Source organism: Hypanus sabinus, chromosome 9 (assembly GCF_030144855.1).
Source record: "Hypanus sabinus isolate sHypSab1 chromosome 9, sHypSab1.hap1, whole genome shotgun sequence".
In the NCBI taxonomy this organism is placed as follows: domain Eukaryota; kingdom Metazoa; phylum Chordata; class Chondrichthyes; order Myliobatiformes; family Dasyatidae; genus Hypanus; species Hypanus sabinus.
In genome coordinates this window covers 17922195-17949258 of record NC_082714.1, presented here as the reverse complement: position 1 = coordinate 17949258, position 27064 = coordinate 17922195, and the positions used below count along the sequence as shown (strand labels likewise).

Here is a 27064-nt window from a genome sequence, read left to right as displayed (position 1 = left end):
GACTATACACATGATCAATGCCTCTCATTATCTTGTACACCCCTATCAGGTCACCTCTCATCCTCCGTCGCTCCAAGGAGAAAAGGCCGAGTTCACTCAACCTATTCTCATAAGGCATGCTCCCCAATCCAGGCAACATCCTTGTAAATCTCCTCTGCACCCTTTCTATGGCTTCCACATCTTTCCTGTAGTGAGGTGACCAGAGTTGAGCACAGTACTCCAAGTGGGGTCTGACCAGGGTCGTATACAGCTGCAACATTACCTCTCAGCTCTTAAACTCAACCCATGGTTGATGGAGACCAATGCACTGTATGCCCTAACCACAGAGTCAACCAGCGTAGCTGCTTTGAGTGTCCTATGGACTCGGACCCCAAGATCCCTCTGAACCTCCACACTGCCAAGAGTCTTATGTTAATGCTATATTCTGCCATCATATTTGATCTACCAAAATGAACACTTATCTGGGTTGAACTCCATCTGCCACTTCTCAGCCCAGTTTTGCATCCTATCGATGTCCCACTATAACCTCTGACAGCCCTCCACACTATCCACAAAACCCCCAACCTTTGTGTCATCAGCAAATTTACTAACCATCCCTCCACTTTCTCATCCAAGTCACATATAAAAATTACGAAGAGTAGGGGTCCCAGAACAGATCCCTGAGGCACTCCATTGGCCACCCACATCCATGCAGAATATGACCCATCCACAATCACCCTTTGCCTTTTGTGGGCAAGTCAGTTCAGGATCCACCAAGCAATGTCCCCTTGGATCCCATGTCTCCTACCTTTCTCAATAAGCCTTGCATGGGGTACCTTATCAAATGCCTTGCTGAAATCCATATACACTACATCTACGGCTCTACCTTCATCAATGTGTTTAGTCACATCCTCAAAAGATTTAATCAGGCTTGTAAGGCACAACCTCCCCTTGACAAAGCCATGCTGACTGTTCCTAATCATATTATGCCTCTGCAAATGTTCATAAATCCTGCTTCTCAGTATCTTCTCCATCAACTTACCAACCACTGAAGTAAGACTCACTGGTCTATAATTTCCTGGGCTATTTCTACTCCCTTTCTTGGGTATGGGAACAACATCCACAACCCTCCAATTCTCCAGAACCTCTCCTGACCCCATTGATGATGCAAAGATCATCACCAGAGGCTCAGCAATCTCCTCCCTCGCCTCCCACAGTAGCCTGTGGTACATCCCGTCTGGTCCCTGTGACTTATCCAACTGGATGCTTTTCAAAAGCTCCAGCACATCCTCTTCCTTAATATCTACATGCTCAAGCTTTTCAGTCTGCTGCAAGTCATCCTTACAATCGCCAAGATCCTTTTCCATAGTGAATACTAAAGCAAAGTATTCATTAAGTACATCTGCTATCTCCTGCAGTTCCAAACACACTTTTCCACTGTCACACTTGATTGGTCTTATTCTCTCACTTCTTCTTGCTTTTCACATACTTGTAGAATGCCTTGGGATTTTCCTTAATCCTTTCCACCAAGGTCTTCTCATGGCCCCTTCTGGCTCTCCTAATTTCATTCTTAAACTCCTTCCTGCTAACCTTATAATCTTCTTGATCTTTATCATTACCTAGTTTTTTGAACCTTTCATAAGCTCTCTTTTCCTCTTGACTAGATTTACAGTAGCCTTTGTACACCATGGTTCCTGTACCCTACCATCCTTTCCCTGTCTCATTGGAACGTACCAATGCAGAACCCCATGCAACTATCCTCTAAGCATTTGCCACATTTCTTCTGTATGTTTCCCTAAGAACATCTGTTTCCAATTTATGCTTCCAAGCTCCTGCCTGATAGCTTTATATTCCCCCTTACTCCAATTAAACGTTTTCTCTAACTTGTCTGTTCCTATCCCTCTCCAATGCTGTGGTAAAGGAGATAGAATTATGATTACTATTTCCAAAATGCCCTCCCACTGAGAGACCTGACACCTGACCAGGTTTATTTCCCACTACCAAATCAAGTACAGCCTCTCCTCTTGTAGGCTTATCTACTTATTGTGTCAGGAAACCTTCCTGAACATACCTAACAAACTCCACCCCATCTAAACCCTTTACTCTAGGGAGATGCCAATCAGTATTTGGGAAATTAAAGTCTCCCACCACAACAACCCTTTTATTAATACACCTTTGCAGAATCTGTCTCCCTATCTGCTCCTCGATTTCTCTGTTACTATTGGATGGCCTATAAAAACCACCCAGTAGAGTTATTGACCCCTTTTAGCCTACACCAAGATCATTCTGACCCTTTCCTCCCATGTAGCACTCCATTTTTCTTTCATCCATGAGTCTAAGAGTCTCTTAAATCTCCCTAATGTATCTGCATCTACCACTACCCCTAGCAGTGCAGTAGAGGATCATAGAGCCATAGAAAAGTACAGCACAGAAACCGACCCTTTGGTTCATCTAGTTCATGCTGAACCAGTAGCTGCCTACTCCCAGTGACCTACACCAGGACCATAGCCCTCTATACCCTACCATCCATGTACCTATTCAAACTTCTCTTAAATGTTGAAATGGAAGCCGCATGCACCACATGCACTGGAAGCTTATTGCACCTTCTCACGACCCTCTGAGTGAAGAAGTTTCCCCTCATATTCCCCTTAAAGTTTTCACCTTTCACCTTTAACCCATGAATTCTAGTTGTAGTCCCTCCCAACCTCAGTGGAAAAAGCCTGCTTGCATTCACCCTGTCAATACTCTTCATAATTTTGTATACATCTATCAGATCTCCCAATCAAATCCATTTCATGCATTTATCTCTCTCTGTATTAAAAAAGATCTCTAACATCCCTCCTTCAGCTCGGACTAGATGGGTCAATGGGCCTGTTCATGTTCAATAACTCCTATACTTTCCTCAAATCATCCGAAAATTGTGCCCTCTTGTATTAGCCATTGCAACAAAATAGGCGCTGGCTGTCCCATCTATCTATGCCTCTTATCGTCTAATACACCTCTATCAAATCACCTCTCTTCCTCCTTCACTCCAACGAGAGAAGCCCTCGGAGTTAAACATTGCAGTCCAGCATCACTGGACAGCTACACCTACTTTCACAAGACACTGAAACAATGTTTTTGCAGGATGCATTTCATGGCAAATCATTGAGATTCTGCTACTTTGCAGATTTTAATTCTTGAACACAGAACAGTGGAACTGGAAGGGCAGAAAAACAGATGTGTGAATGATTATGAGGTGGCGAGGAATCAGCTGAAGGCGCTTGAGAAAAATCGTCAGGAATTGGCAGATGAATACATTGCCCTGAAGAGCAATTATCTGGCACTAAGGAAACGGCATGAAAATGAGGTGAGTGAATTTGACTAGTTGTCCACAGGAGTTCTTTGATATTATGCACTGCGCCTTGAGTAATCAATTTGAGCAGATTTTTGTCAGAATGGCAAAGCACTCTTAACATTAATATTTTTGTTGCCAGAATATACAGTGATCTTAAGTGGACCATCTCAAGCAATTTTCTTTTACTCTTCAATAATAATGGTTTTTTTTTAAAAGAGCCACTGCTGTCCATTTTTTCCGTTGCTAGAAGCTGTTAGTTTATTTTGCAATTGCTATACTGTAACAAATCAGTTTTTGTATATTTAAGTTATGGCAGGTGATCGTGAGTTACTCCTTCTGAAATTAAATTGTTATATTGATCTTGCGTTGGTGTTTGAATTAACTGGAGAGATTTGTGTTTACATGTGAGAGAGCAGCTGTTGTAGGCATATTCAATCTGGAGTTCCTACTTGCATCAAAAGGACCACTATTATCTCAGTACCTAAGGAAAACAAGGTGATAGGTGCCTTAATGATTATCATCTAATTGCTCTGACATCTACCATCGAAAGGCTGGTCATGGCATGCATTAACTCCAACCTCTAAGACAACTTTAACCCACGGCAATTCACCTACTGATGAAGCAGGACTATGTTGGACGCCATCTTCCCAGTCCTACACTTATCCCTGGAGCATCTGTACAGTAAAGACACCTACAGTAAGTGGCCACTTTATTAGGTACAGGAGTGGTACCTGCTGTGGCCAATCCATTCAGAGTTCGAAGTGTTGTGTATTCACAGTTGCTTTACTGCACACCACTGTTGTAATGTGTGGTTATTTGAGTTGGTCGTGTTCCTGTCGACACTTTCATCTTGGAACAGTTTGCCATCACCAAACTCCAAGACCTGGGAGCAACACCAACTTCTGCAACAAGACTCTTGACTTTTTGACCAACAGACCACTATCAATAAGGATAGGCAGTAACACCTCCACCATTTTGAAACACAAGATTGTGTCTTCAGCCACTTACTCTACTCCCTGTGCACTCTGCGCCAACTCCATTGCAGGTGATACCACTGTAGTGGGCTATATCTCACTGGTCAGTGTACCAGAAGGAAATAGAGAGCTTGGCGTCATTACAACAATCTTTTCCCCCAAGATCAGCAAAACAAAAGAGCTGATCATTGACTTCAGGAATGGGAGGTTGCACGTGCTGCTGTCTACATTTTTTTCCATCCCCCTCTTCTATTCCCCACTCTGGCTACTTACTATTTCTCCTGACCTGCCTACCACCTGTCCCTGGTTCTCCTCCTTCTTCCCTTCCTCTCATGGTCCACTCCCCTCTCCTATCAGATTCATCATTCTCCAGCCCTTTGCTTTTTCCACCTATCACTTCCCAGCTTCTTTCCTTATCCTCCCCACCCTTCCACCAACCTGTCTTCACCTATCACCTTCTAACTTGTCCTCTTTTCCCTTCTCCCCCCCCCCCCCCCACTGCCACCTTTTAATTCTGGCATCGTCCTCCTCCTTTTTCAGTCCTGAGGAAGGGTCTTGGCCTGAAACATAAACTGTTTATTCATTTTCAAAGATGGAGCCTGACCTCCTGCTGAGTTCCTCTGGCATTTTGTGTGCGTTGCTTTGGATTTACTGCATCTGAAAAATCTCTTGTGTTTATAGAGAGCCCCATATCTGTTTACATAATGGCTTGGCATGGCAGCTGCTATGCCCATGAACACAAGAAACTGCAGAGAGTTGTGAACGTAGGTTTGCATATCACAGAAACCAGCATCTTTTTCATGGATCCTGTCTACATGACTTGCTGCCTTAGGAGTAATCTAGGACCCTACCCACACCAGACTTTCTCTCTCCTCCCCAAGCAGGATCCAAAAGCCTGAAAGGACATACCACTAGGCTCAAGGACAGTTTCTATCCCTGTTTTAAAACCACTGAATGGTTTCCTAGTATGATATGATGGATTCCTAAGCTCACTGTCTACCTCACTATGATCTTGCACCTTATCGTCTACCTGCACTGCACTTTCTCTGTAGCTGTTACATTTTATTCTGTATTCTGTTATTAAGACCATAAGACATAGGACCATAATTAGGCCATTCAGCCCGTCAGTTCTTCCATGCCATTCCATTATGCCTGATCCCGGATCCCATTCAACCCCATACACCTGCCTATTCGCATATCTGTGGCAGAGCATTCCACAGATTCACTAGTCTTTGGCTAAAAGGTCACCCCTCAATTTTGAGGCTGTGCCCTCTAGTTCTGGATACCTCCACCATAGGAAACATCCTCTCCACATCCATCCTATCTAGTCCTTTCAACATTCGGTAGGTTTCAATGAGATACCCCTGCATTCTTCTAAATTCCAGAGTACAGGCCCAAAGCTGCCAAACACAGCTCATATGTTAACCCTTTCATTCCCCGAATCATCCTATGAACCTCCTCTGGACTCTCTTCAAATGATAACACATCCTTTCTGAGATATGGAGCTCAAAACTGTTGACAATACTCCAAGTGTGGCCTGACTAGTGTCTTATAAAGCCTCAGCATTATCTCCTTGCTTTTATATTCTATTCCCCTTGAAATGAATACCAACATTGCATTTGCCTTCTTTACTGTAAATTAACCTTCTGGGAGTCTTGTACGAGGACTCCCAAATCCCTCTGCACCTCTGATGTTTAAACTTTCTCTCCATTTAGATAATGGTCTGCACTTATTGATGCACCTTGTACTATTTCATGTACTGTGTAATGAATTGATCTGTATGAACAGTATGCAAGACGAGCTTTCCATCAGTAAATTGATGATTAACTTTCAGTTGCCACCTTTTCTCAACTGGAGATGTGATGCAGAGCCTTTTACTTGAAAGGTAACGATGAACGTCTGTGCTGGGTGTGTGGAGAATCTGAAACAACAGCTCTAAAGTGGACGTTGTCTCACTGGCTCAGCTCTCTGCTTTGAAGCACCTAGACTTTGCAAGATGTATGCCAGGCTACCCTTTATCAATTACATACCAGTGTTCAACACCATCATCCCCTCAGTACTAATAACTAAGCTTCACAACCGGGACCTCTGTACCACCTTCTGCCACTGGATCCTCAACTTCATCGGGAGACCCTAGTCAGTGCAGATCAGTAATACCATCCTCTACTTGCTGACAATCAACACAGGTACAATTGTAGGATGTGCTTAGCCCAATGCTCAACTCTCTCTACACTCATGATTGTGTAAACAAACACAGCTCAAATGCCATCTATAAATTTGCTGATGACTCCACTGTTGTTAGGGTCCAGGAAGCTTACAGGGGCAAGATTGATCAGCTAGTTGAGTGGTGTCGCAGCACTGAGCATCCACAAGACCAAGGTATTGAACTTCAGAAAGGGGAAGTTGGGAGAACGTGTACCAGTCCTCATTGAGAGGTCAACGCTCGAAAAGATGAGCAGCATCAGGTTCTTGGGGGTCAACATCCCAGAGGATCTAACCTGGCCCCAGCCATGAAGCAGTCATGTGATACAATCACAAAGAAGTCACAGCAGAAAACCAGAAATCTCCAGTTTGTGGAGATTTGGCATGTAAATTTACATAGATTGTAAATGTATATAGATTCTGACTGGTCACATTATCACCGGGAATGTAGCTTGCGGTGCACAGGATTGCAAGAGCCGCAACAGAACCAGTCAGCTCCATCATGGGCACAATCCTCCCCACCATCAAGAGGCAGTCAAGAAGGCGGCATCCATCATTAAGGCCCTTTATATCTGGGACATACTATCTTCTCACTGGGGAGGTTGTACATTAGCCTGAGGATCTACGCTCAACGTTTTAGTCCACCAGCAAATTTCTGAACAATCCACGAAAGCTATTCCTTTATTATTGATTATCGGTATTCCTTTCTTTGCACTATAATTTATAGTATATTTTTATACGGCTGCCACAGAGTAACAAATTTCATGATTCTGATTCTGAGTTGACAGTGATTATATGCGGAGTCTGGATGAATACCAATAGCTAATGACTGATTGTCAACAAACAATAGGTTAGATTTTTATAGCGTAATTTGCAGTCATACATGGGAACTTAGTAGATCAGTGAGAACTGTGTGAATGCAAATCACAAGAAGCAGCTGGTGGACTTCAGAGGTGAGAAATCCCTGATCATCAGCGCGGTGAGGGTGAAGAATTACTCAACATTCAAAGTTACCATCTACTACTTTGAGATTTATTTTTAGCAGGCACATACTGGGAAAAAAATACAATAGAATCTTCAAAAAAAGCATAAACAAACACAAGAAGTCCTGATGAAGGGTCTCGGCCTGAAACTTCGACTGTTTACTCTTTCCCATAGATGCTGCCTGGCCTGCTGAGTTCCTCCAGCGCTTTGTGTGTGATGCCGTAGGTAAACAAAGATTGACAAACAACCAAAGTGCAAAAGGACATAAACTGTGGAAGTGTAAAAATTACTGAGAACATGAGTCCTTGAAAGTGAGTCTGTAGGTTGTAGAATCAGTTGTACTGAGTCGGTTGTAGGTCGTAGAATCAGTTGTAGTGAGACAGCTGTAGGTTGTAGAATCATTTTGGAGTTGTGATCAAAGAAGTTATCCATGCTGGGTTTATCTGTCAAATTGAAACAGTCCCTTGAACCTTCATTCTTTTCACAAGATTCAGGACAATTTGACTTCCGTTCCAAGATATCTAATTCTTTACAGCCCAGATTACAAATGCACAACAGCCTGTATTTATATAGTGACTGACTTCATCAAATACTGGCCCACTAATGAAATCAATCTCTGAATTGTAGTAGTGGGAAGTACATTAAGTACTTGTTTCACAGAGGGCAAGGATCATCAACAAACATGAATTAGGAACAGGAGAAGGCCACTCAGCCCATCGACCCCAGTCACCTTTCACCCTCTAGCCTGTCAAGTAATGTCTGATTTAAAGTTATTCAAAGACTCTGCTGTCACCACCCTTTGAGAAACAGAGCTTTGAAAACTCTCAACCCTCCAGGAGAATTTTATTTTAGTTAATTTCCACCTCAAATTGATGAGCCTTTTACTTAAAGATTAACTCATTACCTCCTATAGTACTGTGCAGAAGTCTTCAGCACAAATATATAGCTAGGGTGTCTTTGCATAGTACTGTATTTGTCAATGTGGTGAGTTTGTAAATCTGGCAGGAGCAAAGCATGTTGGGAATGGCGAGGGTGGAGCACCCCGGGAGGGTTGTGGGACAAGTGGCAGAGGAGTGCCAGTGGTGGGGGGGGGGGGAGGGGTGCCTGGGTGCAGAGACACCAGGCAAGGTCATTTGATTCCAAACAATTGGTTTATTGATCATTACAGAATGTCTCTCTGGTGCTTCCCACTTCCTCCCCTCTCCCTTCCTCTTTTCCCAATTATGATTCCCCTCTCCCTGCCCCCTTCCCACTCTTAGTCCACAATAGGGACCTGTATCAGAATCAGCCACAATCCTATCTTACGCACACACCAGTCCAATTTACAGCAGCTAAGGAATCTCCCAACCTACACATCCTTAGGATACAGAAAGAAACTAACGTGACTGTGGGGGAGGGAGATACCCAAATATCCCATTCCAATGCATCAGTCCATGACCTCCTTTACTGCTACAATGAGGCCAAACTCAGATTGGAGGAGAACCGCCTCATCGTCCATCTGGGTAGTCTCCAATGCGATTCCTCTAACTCCTGGTAACTTCTTCCCCATCACCCTCTACTCAAGTTTTCATTCCCCTCTTGCCCCTTCCCTTCTCACCTGTCCATCACCTCCCTCTGGTGCCCCTCCTCCTCCCCTTTCTCCAATGATCCACTGTCCTCTCCTATCAGATTACCACTTCTTCAACTCTTTCCCCTTTCTGCCTATTACCTCTCAGCTTCTTACTTTATTCTCCCTTCTACCCATCCACCTTCCCCCTCACCTGCTGTCACCTATCACCTTCCAGCTAGTACTCCTCCCCTCCCCCCCCCCATGTTTTCATTCTGGCATCTTCCCTGTTCCTTTCCAGTCCTGTTGAAGGGTCTCAACCTGAAACAACGAGTGTTTATTCCCATCCATAGATGCCTCCTGACCAGCTGACTTCTTGTGTGTTGCTCAAGGTTTGCAAACTCCACACAAATAACACACATTTGCATCCTCTTCTAAGTAGGGAGAATGATATTGCATATAGTTATCCAGATGTCATTCACTAATCCCTTACTAAATGAAACATAACTTTTCTACTTTTGTATTCAATTCCTCCAGTGACATATTGTTGAATGACAGGGCGGCACGATAGTGTAATGGTTAGCACAACGCTTTACAGTGCTATCAACCTGGGTTCACTTCCTGCTGCTAAATGTAGAGTTTGTACGTTTTCCCCTTGAAAGTGTGGGCTTCCTCTGAGTGCTCCAGTTTCCTCCCACAGTCCAAAGATGTACCACTTGGTAGGTTAATTGGTCATTGTAAACTGTCCGGTGATTAGGCAAGGGTTAAACTGGGGGTTGCTGGCCGACGTGGCTCAAAGGGGTGGGAGGGGCATTGTCTCTGAATAAATAAAATTTTAAAAGTAATTATTATATCCTTTTGCTGAGCTTGATATAAAATTGAGAATGATTTCTTTCCAATCTATTGGATTACATCAATAGAAAACGGCCAACCCATAAATCTTGCATGTGCAAGATGTGAGGCGGCTTGCTTCCAATGTATTCACATTGGTTCTTATTTCGCAATTGCGTTGTTTGATTGGAGTTGTGGAATGATGCTCCTAGGCAACGTTTCTTGCCTCATTTGTGCTGGGCATCGTGGGATTTAGTGGAAGTGGGCTGCAGGATAAAATGGAGTGAACTTTGGTTTCAAAGACAACAGGGAGACCAGCTATACCAATTCCAGATCTAAAGCTGTCCCTGATATCCATCTTAAATCTTTGAAAATCTGTTATGTAGAAATTTAAATGCAAGAAAATTTACAAAAAATTATTTAACTATCAGATATGAGGAAAAGTTGAAACAAAATTTTATCAACTTAATTTTAATATCAAATGCAAGGTTAAATAAAGGAAAACCAATCACATTTTTAAAAGGTTTTGGACATGAGAATGGTTTTGAAAAGGACAATGAAATTTTTAAAATATCAAAAAGTATAAAAAGCCAATTAAAGTTTTAAAAACCATTTATTAGGCAGGAAGAAAAGTTTAAGAAAGTATAATTCAAGCTTTAGAAATGTTTTTAAATATCAGATATACTGAATGAACCGAAAAGGTAGTTTTAAAAATATTACTTAAATATTTTAAACACTAGACTGGAGAGAAATGGTCATAAATAGAAGAATTAAAGTTTTAAATCAATTTATATTTTTCTGGTGAAGGTTTTATTAAGATTTACAACAGATCTTTGACTCCCAGAAGCTTTGATGGATCGAGCTGATTATGAACAGCATCTGTTTTCTTTCAGGTTGCCAGAAATGATGAACTGAGTATGGAGCTTCTGAACTTGGCCAACTCCAGGAATTCCCTGATTAGAGAACAGGACCAGTATGTGAAGTCCCGTGCCATCTATGATGAAGCTGCAGAAGAGCTGAGCAGAGTGAAGGACCTTGTGACTCGGCTCAGTAACAAGAAGGTGAAAGCAGTCTTCTTTGCTAAGAACATGGTCATCTTTTATTCACTGGGATGCCTATGCCCATGTAGTCTCACCCATCTATACATATATATACCTATATACAGTATACTTATATCTTGTGCATGTATGCGTACACACACACACACACACACAGTGTTTATACAGTACTGTGCAAAAGTCTTTGGCACATACATATATAGCTAGGGTGCTTAAAACTTCTGCACAGTACTGTAGTAATTTTATGTATTGCACTGTACTGCTGATATGAAAATAATAACAAATATGTCATGACATATTGGTGATAAACCCGATTCTGATATGGGGTCTCTATTGTAGACTGAGAGAGGGATGTGTGCAGCGAGAGGGGAATCATGATTGGGAAAAGGGGAAGGGAGCGGGAGGGAACACGAAGCAATAGAGAGGCATTGTGTAATGATTAATAAACCAATTGTGTGCCATCAAATGACTTTGCCTGGTGTCTCGGGCCAGGTGTGTCTGCACCCGTACTAACCCTGCCCTCGGCACTCCTTCTCTGTCACCTGTCCCACACCGCTCCTGCACTGCTCCACCCTTGCCGTTCCTAACATCCTTTGCTCCTGCCAAATTTACAAACTGGCTCTTTACTCCATGTTGACAAATACAGTACTGTGCAAAAGTCTTGTGCATCCTAGCAATATGAGCTTAAGACTTTTGCACAGTACCAAAATATATGGGTGACACTAAAATAGCTGGTGAGGAAGGCTATCAAACATTAAGGGCTTAGTAAGTGGCTTTCAATTCAGATTAAGTGTTAATGTGCAGATAGAGAAGAGAAACCAAGTTAGGACTTTTGGGAAAGATTGGGCTCTGGGAAGTGTTGTGGAACAGAGGGGCCCAGGTGTGCAAGTATGCATTTTTATGGAAGTGCCTTACGAGTAGACAGGGTGGTGAAGAAGTTTAGCATGTTGGTTTTCATCGGTCAGTGCACTAAGTGTAGGAGTTGGGACAGTTGGTGAGCTGTCACTCAGAGTAATGTGTACAGTGTTGGTTGCCCTGTTATCAGAAAGACGTCATTAAAGTGGAAAGGGTGCAGAGAAGATTTATAAGGATGAGCCAGGATTTGAGGTTATAAGGAGAAGCTGAGCAGGCTAAGAGTTTATTCTGGATTCAAGACTCAGGATTACTTAATGTCATTTCCAGTACTCAAGTGTAAAGTGTAATGACGTAGCAAAAAAAAACAGCTGAAGATACAGAACCCAATAATAAAAAAAATACATGAGATAGCTTATGTACATAGATTGATTGTACATAGATGGATAGTACTGTATGTACAATTGTATGTATATGCCTTGGAACTTAAGAGATTGAGGTGTGATCTTATAGAGGTGTATAAAATTATTATACATTGAGGCGGTGAACAAAAATTGTTTTTTCTCAGGGTTTAGGTTGAAGGTGAGAGTTGAAAGGCTTAAAAGGGATGTGAGGAGCAACTTTACCGAACTAGCTTGCAAAGGAAGTGGCTGAAGTAGTTAAAATAACAAAATTTAATGACATTTGGATAAGTATTTAGGAGTTTAAATAAACACCCAAGTTGGGCCAAAGGGCCTGTTGGTGTGCTGTTTTACTCTGTATAGTTGTATTAATTCAATAGCTACCAGTAAATAGTTTCTAGAGGTTACTATATGTAATGTATAAATCTGAGATTAGGCCTTCAAAGGCGTAAGAGCGATGAAGCTCTGGCATGGGATAGTCAACCTGTCACGTCTGTGGATGTGTATTGAGCTCTGCCACTGCAAAGCAGCATCCGTCAACAAGGACTCCCACTATCCAGGCCATGCATTCTTCTCGCTGCTGCCATTATAGAAAAAGTATAGGAGCCTCAGGACCCGCAGCACCATGTTCAGGAACAATTACTACCCCTCAACTATCAGACTCTTGAACCAGCACCGAGCTGTTCCGATAACCCATGGACTCACTTTGAAGGACTCTTCCTCTCATGTTTTCAATATTTATTGCTTATTTGGTTATTATTATTATTATTATTATTATTGTTGTTTTTTGTATTAATAATTTGTTGTCTTTTGCACATTGGTTGTTTGTCCATTTTGTTGTGTGTATTTTTTCATTGATACTTTTGTGTTTCTTTATATTTACTGTGAATGCCCACAAGAAAATAAATCTCAGGGTTGTATATAGTGACATATATGTACTTTGATAATAAATTTATTTTGAACTTTGAATGTATCTCTCTATACTAATTCCAGTCACTTGCACTTGTAACCAAGACATTTAGAAACACACAAGAGTTATTAAAAATCACAGTTAATTATTAAAAGATGAAGGGAATTAAGTAAAGATATTGAAATCAGATAAATATTTAGAAAGAAACTAATCTGAATTTTTAAAGAAGTGGTATTTGATATTGTCTTAGCTTCTGATTCCAACTTTAAGTTCAAGTTTATTGCCAGTTGTATACATATATACAACCAAATGAAACAACTATCCTTCAGACTATGGGGCACCCATAAAACATATATCACACACAGCACAGAAACAAATATTACCATAAATAAATTAATAAAATTTAGTTCAAAATGCATGTAGTGCACAGCACAGGTAAACAGTACAGTAAACAGCTCGCTGTCCTAGTGATGAGACCTTGGTGGTGGCAGGGTATTCATTAACCTCACAGCCTGAAGGAAGCAGCTGTTACCCAGTCTGGCAGTCCTGGTCCTGATGCTTCTGTATCTCCTTCCTGACAGTACTGTGTCAAAGAGATTGTGGGATGGGTGGTAAGGATCCTCAACAATGCTTTGGCCCCTTCATATACAATGCTCCCGGTAAATGTCACAAATAGGGATAAAGGAGACCCTGGTGATCCACTGACATGCTAAGCCTTTATATAATCCAACATCCAAAAATTTTTTGGTTCCATTAGACACATGAGAGCAAACGTGTTAGGCAAAGTTGCAAGCATTGTACTTTGGTGCACTCCTTATTCTGAGCATAAGTTTCTGCTGGAGTCCACAGAAATTTCTGTAAGTTTGTGCAGTTGTGATTAACCATTAATCTTCACAGCTAGTCAGCTGTATTTTAGGTAGCAGTCTTACTGTGATGTTAATCAGTTTGCCTTTATATCTATGGGTCATCAAGAATGAAGAGGTTAAGGAATACGAGCATGCCAAGCTTGAGAGAAATGTAAGTGTTAATTGAAATTTGTTAAAATGTAGAATTTTTTCTGAACCTGCAGTTATCTAGCATGGATATGTCATAGCACGGCAATTTCATTTTAAGGTTGGCTTGCTTCATATTGATTTCTCCAGTTGAAGTACATAAAGGTAACTCATTTCTGGATTAAATTAGAATTCCAATAGACTCAAAAGAAAATGAGCCATTTCTCTCCTCTTTCTTTCGAGTCATGAGGAAGGTTCTCGACCTGAAACAATGGCTCTCCGTTTCCCTCCATCGATGTTGTCTGATCCAATGAGTTCCTCAGGCAGACTGTGTGTTAAACCATTTGAATGATGCTAATTCGTTGCAACTCCCATTCATTTGCCACTTTGTTAGGTACAGGAGTGGCACCAAGTGTAGTCTGCTGCTGTTGTAACCCATCCACTTCAAGGTACAATGTGTCGTGCATTCAGTGGTGCTCTTCTGCACACTACTGTTGTACTGTGAGGTTATTTGGGTGACTGTCACCTTCCTGTCAACTTGAACCAGTCTGGCCAATCTCCTCTGAGCTCTGTCATTAGACACGGAACTGCTGCTCACTGGATGTTTTTAATTTTTCACTGTGTTCACTTTAAGCTCTGAATTGGGGGTTCCCAGCCATTTTTATGCTATGGAGCCTTACCGATAACCGAAGGGTCCATGGAGCCCAGGTTAGGAATTCCTGTGCCAGAGACTGTTGTGCATGAAAACCCCAGGAGATCAGCAATTTCTGAGATACTCAAACCACCCCATCTGGCACCAAGAATCATTCCATGGTCAAGTCACTTGGATCACATTTCTTCCCCTTGCTGATGTTTGGTCTGAACAACAACTGAACCTCTTGACCATGTCTGCATGCATTGATGCATTGAGTTGCTGCTATATGATTAGTTGATGAGATATTTGCATTAATGACCACGTGTACAGATTTACTTGATAAGGAGACCACTGAATGTAGATTCACGTTATAAAAACATGAAATATTTGAAATAACAGCATCAATGGGAAGACTTAACAATTGAGGCCATTGACACTTCAACAGACTGATCACTCTGAAACTGGTAACTGGTAACTGGTAACCCACCAGGCCTTTTTAATTTCGGTTGTACAGCATCTGCATTTAGATTCATATGCCCTGTGAATCCTGAAGCAATCAATCCTGTTAATTGTTTAAAAAGTTTCAAAATTTGAAGTCCAAGTAAGCAGAAATTTGTGCTCTTTCAGAGCTGCCGTCCGGCCTGTGTGAAATAAGACACCTTGTCATCGAAGCTCAGAAGTCACGGTTCCACCTCCAACAGAAGGATAATTGGTGCTGCATTGCAAGCCTCTCTCAAGCACCATGGCTTGTTAATAAATTAGGGTCTTAGAACAGGGTGTGTTTATAAATGAGCAGGAAGAGTAACTCAAATAACCTTGCATTACATTAGTGGTGTGCTGAAGAGATTCTCTGAACACACTCAGTGGTCACTTTATAGGTACACCTGCTCATTAGTGCAAATATCTAATCAGCCAATCATGTGGTAGCAACTCAATGCATAGAAATATGCAGATGTGGTCAAGAGCTTCAGTTGTTGTTCAGACCAAACATCAGAATGGGGAAACGTGATCTAAGTGACTTTGACCGTGGAATAATTGTTGGTGCCAGGCGGGGCGGTTTGAGTATCTCAGAAACTGCTGATTGCCTGGGCGTTTCTTGCACAACAGTTTACAGAAAATGGTGCAAAAAAAAACCAAAACACACCTTGTTAATGAGAGAGGTCAGAGGAGAATGACCACACTGGTTCAAGCTGACAGGAAGGCGGCAGTAACACAAGTAATCATGCGTCACAACAGTTGTGTGCAGAAGAGCATCTCTGAATGCCCAACATGTCGAACCTTGAAGTGAATGGGCTACGGCAGCAGACGACTATGGACATGTACTCTGTGGCCACTTTATTAGGTACAGCAGGTATCTAATAAAGTGTCCACCCAATGTATATATCCAGAAATAGTTTAGTCTTTTAGTTGCATGCTATTACCCTCACAAGTTGCCCAGAAATAGAGGAAAGGGTACTGGTGGGCAAATAGCAATGATCATGTACCCGCTCACTTGGTCACACAAAGGGTTCCATCATTGGTTGTCTGACCCTAAGGGGAAGAAGTACAATTTGGTTCAGAACCAAATGGGGCTTTTGGTGATACAAAGGGGAACTGGAACCATTGGTTGTAGAAGTGGAGGGAAACTGGAGAAAATGTCTTTAGAAATGTACTTCAGTTTAAAATATTTGGAGCCCTGGTTGTTCCTTCGGAACTTCCTAAATAGCATTACTTTTTTTTTCCTTGTGCATTCTCAATGCTTAACATTGCTGAAGACTCTTCTTGGTTTGATCTTAGTTGTTAGGAAACCAGGATCAAATAAAAGAACAAATAGAAGAAATGAAGCAAAACAATGCAAAACAGCAAAATGCAATGGAAGGACAGATGTAAGTGCATTATAAGACTGTAAGACAAAGGAGCAGTGTTTTAGGCGATGTGACCCATTGAGTCTGCACTGACATTCCATCATGGCTGATTTAGAACCATAGAACATTACAGCACTGAAACAGGCCTTTTGGCCCTTGTCTGTGCTGAACCATTTTTCTGCCTAGTCCCACTGACCTGCACCTGGACCATATCCCTCCATACACCTCTCATCCATGTACCTGTCCAAGGTTTCCTTAAATGTTAAAAGTGAGCCCGCATTTACCACTTCATCTGGCAACTCATTCCGCACTTCCACCACTCTCTGTGTGAAGAAGCCCCCCCCTCCAATGTTCCCTTTAATCTTTTCCCCCCTCACCCATAACCCATGTACTCTGGTTTTTTTCTCCCCTAACCTCAGTGGAAAAAATCTTGTTTGCATTCACTCTATCTATACCCATCATAATTTTATATTCCTCCATCAAATCTCCCCTCATTCTTCTACACTCCAGGGAATAATGTCCTAACCCATTCAACCTTTCTCTGTAACTCAGTTTCTCAAGTCCTGACAAAATCCTTGTAAGCCTTCTCTGAATTCCTTCAACCTTATTAATATCCTTCCTGTAATTAGGTGACCAAAATTATTATCCTTCTCACCCCCATTATCTTGCCTTCTTCCTGTAACCTCTGAAGCTTTTACCGATCAGGAGAGCGTCCACCACTGCTTTAACCCAATACTCAATGACTTGTCCTCCGCAGTTGTCTATAGCAATGAATTCCACCAATTCACTACCCACTAGCTAAAGAAATTCCTCCCTGGGCTAATGTTCAAACTGGCAAAGATCTATGATTAGATGAGATCAATTCATTTGCACTGTTCAGTAATCATATTGGTTGATAGTCCACTGTTATTCATACCACATTTAATTTACCCTGCCCAAAACGCCATTGTTCAACATCTCTGTGGTTTCTCCCACAGGTGAGATCAGGGATCTAGAAGAGAGAGCAGTGTCTCAACAGACTGATAGTGGTTTTGGGAGAGGAGAAGAAACATTGGGTCATAATATAGCTTGATATCTATTACAACGTAACTCCTTCAATATCCCGGTTGTATGCTTGCCTGTAAGGTTGATATTTCACTTACATAAGCTGATCTAAATTGCAAGTTCTGTTAGCTTGTTGCTGTATAACTGCTTGCAAACCACTGGCTTATGGTATGCTGAATTTAAATTCTAACTGCAACCTCTGTTTCAGTGTTAAGCTGGGCAAAGAACTTCAAGAGGCCAAAAGGGCTATTCGAAACACACAGCACAGACTGGCGGAGCAGACAGTGGTGAGTCTTTGAAGAGTAAACAAATTATTGTGTGATACCATAAGACATTATAGAACATAGAACAATACAGCTCAGTACAGGCCATTCGGCCCATAAAGTCTGCTCCACCATTGGACTGTGGCTGATTTATTATCCCTCTCAGCCACATTTTCCTGCCTTCTCCCCATAACCTTTGACACCCTTACTAATCAAGAAACTATCAACCTCCACTTTAAATATACCCAGTGACTTGGCCTCCACAGCCGTCTGTGGCAATGAATTCCACAGATTCACCACTCTCTGGCTAAGTAGCCGTTTCCATGAACCACATGAATGTTATTTCAACATTTATTAACCTTGAGCACCTTTGTAGGATTTGTGCTATACAGTCTTAGTGTCAGAATCAGAAGCAGGTTTATTATCACTGACATGTCGTGAAATTTGTTGTTTTGTGGCAAGACATAAAAAAAGTTACAAAAAATTACAAGAATAAATAAATAATGCAAAAGACAAACAATGAAGTAGTGTTCATGGGTTTATGGACTATTCAGAAATCTAATGGTGGAGGGGAAGAAGCTTTTCTTAAAAAACACTGCATGCGGGTCATCAGGCTGCTGTACCTCCTGATGGTAGTATTGAGAAGATTTTCCACCTGTGAATAATTCCAGAATTAGGTCCAATGGTATGTGGACAGGTTTAGAGAGGCATGGGCCAATTGCTGGCAAATGGGATGATCTTAGCTGTGTTTCTTGGTTGAGGTGGACCTTTTGGGCCGAAAGGCATGTTTCCAAGGTGTTTGACTCAGTGAGGTTCTTTTAAACAAAATTGGAATGAATAAGTAGTGAAATCAACTGTTTTTGTTTAAGGATGCTAGAATGTTGAACTCACTAGTACTTGGAGTGGCAGACATGATTACCTTGATTAGGTTGCCATGGTGAGATAGACTAATATAGGAGGAGATAGTGTTGAATATAAACATTGATATAGCTCTGATGAGGTAAGTGGTCTGTTTTTGTCCCCTCTCCTTTGTAGAGATAACCTCACTGTTGCTGTAAGTTATTTAGTCACTGCATCAGTAGTGCTAACAGTATTTTCAACCGATTCCTGACACCCTGGCCATCTCCTTTCCCTTCTTCTACCTTCTTGGGGAAGGCACAGGAGCTTGAAAGCCTGAATAACCAGAGTCAAGAACAGCTTCTTCCTCACTGCTCGCAGACTTCCAAACCAAACACTTCTTTCACACCCCTTCCCAGTGGTGCTGCCACGTTCTTGAATCCTTAATTCTTTCTTACTGTCTGTTTTGCTACTGGCATTCAGGGCAGCAATGAAGGTCGTTCATCTCTAGTACTGTTCAGGGCTTCCTTCATTACGTCAGTAGCTTCCTCTCAGTTTTCTCTGTTGCCAGTACACAAGTCCTGGGTGGAGACTCAGGAATACCATCGCACTCAGATGTAGAAGGATTCTTCATTGCTGTTTCCATAACAGTTTTGTTTTACCAGTCAGGGTTGTTAGCCCTGAGCTGAACTCCCGAACCTGGAGATCCGGTGGATCACTCTAAATCTGGCCTCTAACCTTTGACCTGTTTGGCATGGGTGACCCTACCAAGATTGAAAGCATGAAACCCTGACTCCAGCCAACACAGCTCTCTGGGTCATTGAGGAATGCAAGCCTCTAATGACAAGGCTGTCCTCTTGGAGGCCTTAATTCTACCTCTTCTATTATTATCACTCCAGTATTTCTGTTTGTACTGCTATAGTTAACCACAGTTCTGCTGATTTACTATTGCATGTGCACTATAAGCTTCATGTGAGCAAGGAGCTTCACTGCAGCCTGGTGTGGTTTGTCCGTCGTGTCTGACAATGGCAGGAAACCTGTGCAGGAGAGTTTTTAAAATGGAAAAGCACTTGGGCAGTTCCACTCCCTTGACATCAGAGGTCCAAGTCCAGTGGTACGAACAAGTGTCACAGACTGGAGTCTCCACTGCTTGCAGTGGATGACCATGACACCTTCCGTGCCTTGTCACGCACTTTGCTCTCCACGGAGCACTGCAGTCCCACCTTCCTGGCCTTTGGATCTCATCCACCCAGTCAGCCAGAGCTGACTTTGTGTGCTGGGACCGACATGTCCCTAATTCACTGGGGTAAGAGTCCAGCTGGCTACCCTCACCTTGTTCAGCCCGACTGTTGAAGTGATGTACTACCAGGATGCAAATCACATGCAAATCGCGACTTGGTGTGAGCTGAGTGTCCAGTGGGGACTAAAGCTGAGTGAGCTGCCCTGGAGTGGACACAAGCCCCTTCACCAGAGGGCTACCCCTCTGTAAACACCCCCCACCCCCCACCGAGGTGTATATGACAATAAACTAATCCAATCTGGATCTGAATCCCAATTTAAAGTGTCAGTTGAGACTGCTCTCAGGAAACTGACCCACATTTTTTTAAAGTTATAAAGAGATGGTATTTCCATCTCGTGCAATAGCAACTGCTTCATTTTCTGTGCCCCTTTTAAATTGCATAATAAATAGAAAGAACTATTTTCTGGAGCAGAAGAATCAATAATCGGGGCAGAGCAGAGATGCTTTGTTTATCATGTGTACAATCACAACACACAGTGAAATGCGTCTTTTTGTGTCGCATCTTTGGTGAGCAGCCAGCAAGGATCACCTTGATTCTGCCAACAACATAGCAAGGCCAAAACTCATCAACCCCAATGTGGGTGGGGGTGGAATGTGGGTAGAAGTTGGAACTCCCAGAAAAAAATCCATGTAAACGTCGGCACACATTCCGGCATCAACATAGCATGCCTACAGTGTTTGGCAAAAGCAAAAGCAAAACAAATCTTTTTCCTCCCTCCTCACCCACTCACATACATACATGGTCCTCCAGGACACCATTATTGATGGTGTAGTGGACAGTGAGGTAGGCTATCAAAGCTTGCAGCACAATCCGGACCAGATGAAAAAGTTATACATGAACGAACACACTTGGAACAACAAAATTGTCCATTGCAAAGCAAAGTGGTCCTAGTGTTGCTATGCTGGAGCAGTGCTTAGGGCTGTGCAGCTTGGTTCAAGGAACCGACTGGTTGAAGGGAAGTAGTTGTCATTGAACCTCCTGGACACTGACTTGTCACCTCTTGTGCTGTCATCGGTCAGTTTCTATATGACATTGGAACTGCGTATGGCTGTAACTGTAAAACATTTACTGATCTGCCTGCCATTTCTTTTAAATAGGAAGATATCAAAGTTAAATTTATTATCAAAGTAAATATGTGTCACCATAGGAGCAGGAGTAGGGCATCTGCCTGTTGAGCCTGCTCCACCTTTCAATAAGATCATGGCTGATCTGGCCATGGACTCATCTTCACCTACCTGCCTTTTCCCCATAACCCTTAATTCCTCTACAATGCAAAACTCTATCCAACCTTGTCTTAAATGTATTTACTGAGGGAGCCTCCACTGCTTCATTGAGTAGAGGATTCCACAGATTCACCACTCTCTGGAAAAAGCGGTTCGTCCTCATCTCCATCCTAAATGTACTCCCCGAAATCTATAGAATACCAACCATATCAGAATCAATGAAAGATCACCCAACTTGGGCATTCAGCCAGAGTTCAGAAGACAACAAACTATACAAATAAAAATGAAAATAAATAAATAAATAAATATTGAGAACATGAGATGAAGAATCCTTGAAAGTGAGACCATTGGTTGTGGAAACATTTCAGTGATCGGGCAAGTGAAGTTATCCCCTCTAGTTCAAGAGCCTGATGGTTACGGGGTAAGAACTGTTCCTGAACCTGGTGGTGCAAGTCCTGAGGCTCCTGCACCTTCTACCTGACGGCAGCAGCGAACTGGGTGGTGGGCGGTGAGGGTCTTTGATGATGGATGCTGCTTTCCTGTGACAGTGTTTCATACAGATGTTCTCAATGGTGGGGAGAACTTTATTTGTTCTCTTTATTAACTTTATTTACAAAAAAAAGCCTAGAAATCTCTTGAATTTGATTCTACTTCTATGATCTCCAATAGGCATTGCTGGGTTCTCAGAGTCAACTGAAAGAGATGGAAACTGAGAACTCCCAGCTGCAGCTCCGACTGAAAGAACTAAATGAAGAATATCGCATGCGACTTGTTCGCTACATTGAAGATGTTTCTGTAAGCAGTTAATTGAATGGTGTAATTCTGTTATTTAAGATTGCTTGTGTAAAGGTGTCTGAATTATTAGGGCAGCTCAGTGACATGGCTGGTAGATCTGCTGTCTCACAGCTCCACCGACCTGGTTCATTTCTGACCTCTACTGTCATCTGTGTAGAGTTTGCAAGTTCTCCCTGTGAGCACGTGGATTTCCCAGGATGCTCTAGTTTCATCCCACACCTCAATAATGTGCAGATTGATAGATTAAATGGCCGCTATAGTGAGTGAATGCAATGGGAATGTGAGGAGAATCAGAATCGGGTTTACTATCACTGACATAAATAATGAAATTTGTTGCTTTGCGGCAGTGTAATTCATAAAAATTGCTGTAACTTGCAATAAGAATATACATATATTGCACTTTATTAGATACAGTAGGTGTATGTTTGTGGTTTTATGCTGCTGTAGCCCATTCACTTCGAGTTTCAACATGTGTGCCTGGCAATGCTCTTCTGCACACCACAGTTGTAATGGGTGGTTATTTGAGCTACTGTAACCTTCCTGCCAGCTTGAACCAGTCTGGCCGTTCTCCTCTGACCTCTCTGATTAACAAGGTGTTTTTGCCCATAAAACTGCTGCTCACTGGATATATTTTTTGCTTTTCACATAGTTCTCCATAAACTCTAGAGACTGCTGTGTGTGAAAATCCCGGGAGATCAGCGGTTTCTGAGATACTCAAACCACCCCATCTGGCACCAACAACCATTCCATGGTCAAAGTCACTTAGATCATATTTCTTCCCCAATCTGATGTTTGGTCTGACCAACAACTGACCATGTCTACATGACTATAAGCTTCGAGTTGCTGCCAATTATTAGGTGATTAGCTGTATGCATTAATGAGCTGGTGTACGGGCATACCTAATAAAGTGGCCACTGAGTGAGTGAATGAGTGTGTGTGTGTGTGTGTATGTAAATAGTGTAAAAGGGAACAAAAATATTGAGGTAGTGTTCATGTGTTCAAGGACCGTTCAGAAATTTGACAGCAGAGGGGAAGAAACCGTTACTAAAATGTTGAATGTATATTTTCACGCTCGTGTATTTCCTCACTTATGGCTATAATGAGAAGAGAATATGTTCTAGGTGGTGAGGATCCTTAATGGTGGATTCTGCATTCATGATGCATCAGCTTTTGAAGATGTCCTCAATGGTGGGAGGCTAGTGCCCATGGTGGAGCTGACTGAGTCTGCAACCCTATGCAAGCTTCTTCGGTCCTGCACATTAGAACCTCTATATCAGGTGGCGATGCACCAGTCAGAACGCCCTCCATGGTATATCTGTAAAATACTGCTAGGGTTTCTGGTGACCTGCCAAATCTCCCCAAACTCCTAATGAAATATAATAATTGTTGTTCCTTCTTTATAATTGCATCAATTAACAGTATTGGGCCCAGGATAGTTCTTCAGAGGGTAGGATGTAAGGAAAGTTAATGGGGAATAGACTTGCTCTTTAGGTGGCATAGACGTACTGAAGTTCTACATCATAAGAACATAAGAAATAGGCGCAGGAGCAGGCCATCTGGCTAAAATCATGGCTAATCTAGCTGTGGACTCAATTCCACCTACCCATCTCTTCCCATAACCATTAATTACACTGCTGTCAAAATCTACCTCACTGTGTCTTATACAAGGAAATATGAAATATCTGAAAGAAAAACTAATGGTGTGTTGCTTCCAATATTCTGTGCAAGGACTATGTGGATAATTCAGTGAAGCCTAGCAATGATGACACTAAACCCTCAGCAGACTCATCTCACCTGAAGAAGTTTGTGGACAGCATGCTCAAGGACATACGCTCTGCCTATAGACTGCGAGAGGAACAGCTGGCTACGGCAGCCAGAAATTACAAGAAAAGGATGCAGAACGTGTTCAAGAAACATGAATACCTCCTGATCGCATACAGGTTAGAGAATGATAGTGGCAAATTCTAGTATTTGCGAATATAGTAGATCAACCCAGATCCTTGCTAATGTGGGATATTTGGGGATATTCCTCTGATTTGTTAATTTAGTAGGCTGACAGTACTGTTGGGATCCATGATTCAGCTTCTCTCTGTTATGTCAAAGAATTTGTATTCGGTCATCTGCAGTAACATAATTGAATATGTCTCAAATCCAGACCCAGACCTAAGGTGGGACAATAAATTAATGCTCAGTGACATGAAATACAAGGATCTCTTTCTGAAAGAAATTATCCCCATTCCTTTGACACAGTAATTCTTTAATACCTTGTCCTTTCTGATAGGTTTAAATCCTCTGAAGTTCAATATTCTTGTCCTGTTGTAATTTTCACTCTTACTGCTCTTCCAGTATCAAAGCATAGGCGGCCTCACTTCAGCTACATACCAAGTCTTCTGTGGTCCTTTCGTACTGTCTAAACCTGGCTGCATTCCAGTAACAAATGGAGATGGTTGGGTTCTTTCCCTCTCAGTCAACTTTATTACACAATTATAAGTGAATAAGAATGATTTTATGCCCATAATTTATATATATATCTCTCTCTTATAGTTGCAACATCTTTCTGGAAAGATTGTCCCACATGCATAGGGAGAATTTCTTCATAGGAACACAGTCTTCCCCTCTGCAATCATATTTATGAATAATGGTGTATTAACACTACCTACTATATCTATCTATCTATCTATCTAATTTTTTATGTTTTGTTTCCTTAAGTTTGTTATAGCTGGGGGTGGTAATAGGGACAAGCTCCCACTACCTATTAAATGCTCCCAATGGCGTTCGCCTCAAATAGCCTCTGACAACCAGTTCCAGCTCCTAGCCTTCATGTGTGACTTAGCTACTAAGAATGGCAGAATCATTTCTACTGACAGGAGAAGGGGTATAGTCAGGTTACTAGCACATTAAAACCAGTTGCTTCAGGCAAATGGGGCTTGTTAGCTATGGTGGGAAGCTCATCTAGGAGAAGGAAAACTGATCTCAGACCTCCACTGCCTTGTGGTTATAGCCACTCATGGGGAAGGCTTCAGGAGTAAACCCCGAGGGAAAAATCCAGAGCTGGAGTCTCTTAAGCAGTTGAGTTCAACGCTGTCTAACAACTACTGTGACGCTGCCAGGGCCAAACTATATCAATCTCTGCTGTTCCTTTGGATTCATCAGTTGCACGGAGAGGGGGAGCCAGCTGAACGGGCAGTAGCTTGCTCTCCACATCGTACTGCCCTGGCTTGTGTATCACGTAGACAGCCGGTACACCACATTCATGTTGGACCCTGAAGATCCTCAATTCTGCTTCCACAAAACAACGAATTGCACCACACATGGCTGTGATAAAATTCTGAATCCAAAGTTGCTGTAGTTTCCCTGTTCCTAAATAGACTCTGTTTTCTACGTAATTTATGAGCTTTACAATAGAATTCATTGAAATCTTCGTTCCTGAAGCAATGGTTAACCATGTCGTAGTAATGTTTATTGTATTTGAGCTGGGGTGGGGGGGAGGGGGGGGGATGAGATAAGGAAGTTGCAGAAAAATGATTCTAGGTTGCGGAAATGACTGTATATTTGCCTGTGTAGTTACACCTGTAACTAAATCCATTCTTGTTTGACACAGAATGCAGCGGGAACAGATTTTATCATTGGGCAACAAGGACTTGGATCCTGGTCCTTCAGAAATAACCCTTGCGATCACTGACGGTGAACTTTTGAATCATCAGAGTCAGGAGCTGAACAGATTACGTGAGGATAAAGCTCGCCTGGAAGGACAACTCCGAGACCTTCAGGAGAAGGTGAGGATTCTGCAGGGAAAAGAGAAGGGGAAGGAGATCTTCTCCTTAAGTCAGGAGCCCATTCTATTCTCGATTCTTCTCCATTATGTATGTATGTATGTATGATTGTGCTTATGTGCGTGTTAATAGTTACACACATCTCATTGATGACTTAGCCATGAGCCAGTCCCACAGTGATTGTGACTGTGATTGAAGTCACCAGGAGACACTGAAACTGGTGACAGAGAAGTCTTTATTCAGCACACAAGTAGGAATCATTCTGGAGACATTATGAGAAGAGGGCCCCTGATCCAATATTAACTGACATTTTTATATGCTGAAGATCAAAGGTAACAACAGGACAATTCTACAGTTACAATCTATCCACAGTGCTTCCTTTGAATTACATATAGTTTTCAAACACCTAGATCTTCACACCAACACTCCAATCACCTAAGCAGAATGTAAACCACTGTTGTCTCTGAATTGCATTCATGCATATTCAGACATCTGAGGTCAGTGGTTTCCAACTGACCCAATTCTGCAGCCCTACAAACACCACCGTTCCGATCTGCATTTTATATTCAATCTACAATCCAGATTCAGATCTTAAGACTGGTTGCTAGTGAAATTAATATTTGCTATATTCCATAACTCCAGAATACTGTATGTCCTAACAGAGGCTGCAGTAGTAGACAGGGAGTCATGTAGCAGGAAAACAGACCCTTCAGTCCATCTGGTCCATACTAATCATGATGCACATCTATTCTAGCCCCATTTCCCCATCTTTGACCAATATCCCTCTCAATCTTTCTTATCCATGTACCTATCCAAATGTTGTTACAAGTTTGCAGATGAAAACATTATAGTGGGCCACATTTCAAATAACAATGAGTCTGAATACAGGAAGAAGATAGAGAGCTTGGTGACATGGTGTAATATGACAACTTTTCCCTCAGTGTCAACAAAACAAACAAGCTGGCTGTTGATTTCAGAAAATAAAGTGGTGCACATGCTCTTGTTTATGCTAATAGTGTTGAGGTTGAGAACTTCAAGTTCATAGGCATGAATGTCACCAGTAGCTTTTCCTGGTCCAACCTCGCAGACGCTACTGTTAAGAAAACTAATCAATACATCTACTTCCTCAGGAGGCGAAATAAATTCTGCACCTTCTCATCTAGTCTTGCCTATTTTTATTTTTGCACCATGGAAAGCATCCTATCTGGAAGCATAACGGCTAGGTATGACAACTCTTCTGCAAGAAACTGCAGACAGAACTCAGCCATCACAGGAACCATTTTC

General features: G+C 42.1%; 1 protein-coding gene across 4 annotated transcripts in view; it reads left to right on the top strand.

Moving 5' to 3' along the window:
* ccdc78 (coiled-coil domain containing 78) overlaps positions 1 to 27064 on the top strand; it is a 92120-nt gene that overhangs the window by 43709 nt on the left and 21347 nt on the right. For all 4 annotated transcript variants that reach the window (XR_009513884.1, XM_059979142.1, XM_059979144.1 and 1 more), the window contains 8 exons: positions 3149 to 3328; positions 10747 to 10914; positions 14047 to 14091; positions 16477 to 16565; positions 17797 to 17875; positions 21882 to 22007; positions 23736 to 23947; positions 25609 to 25783. Coding sequence is in view for 3 of the 4 variants with exons in the window: in XM_059979142.1 (XP_059835125.1) it covers positions 3149 to 3328; positions 10747 to 10914; positions 14047 to 14091; positions 16477 to 16565; positions 17797 to 17875; positions 21882 to 22007; positions 23736 to 23947; positions 25609 to 25783 (1074 nt within the window). In the remaining variant the exon portion in view is untranslated. The remainder of the gene's footprint in view (positions 1 to 3148; positions 3329 to 10746; positions 10915 to 14046; positions 14092 to 16476; positions 16566 to 17796; positions 17876 to 21881; positions 22008 to 23735; positions 23948 to 25608; positions 25784 to 27064) is intronic.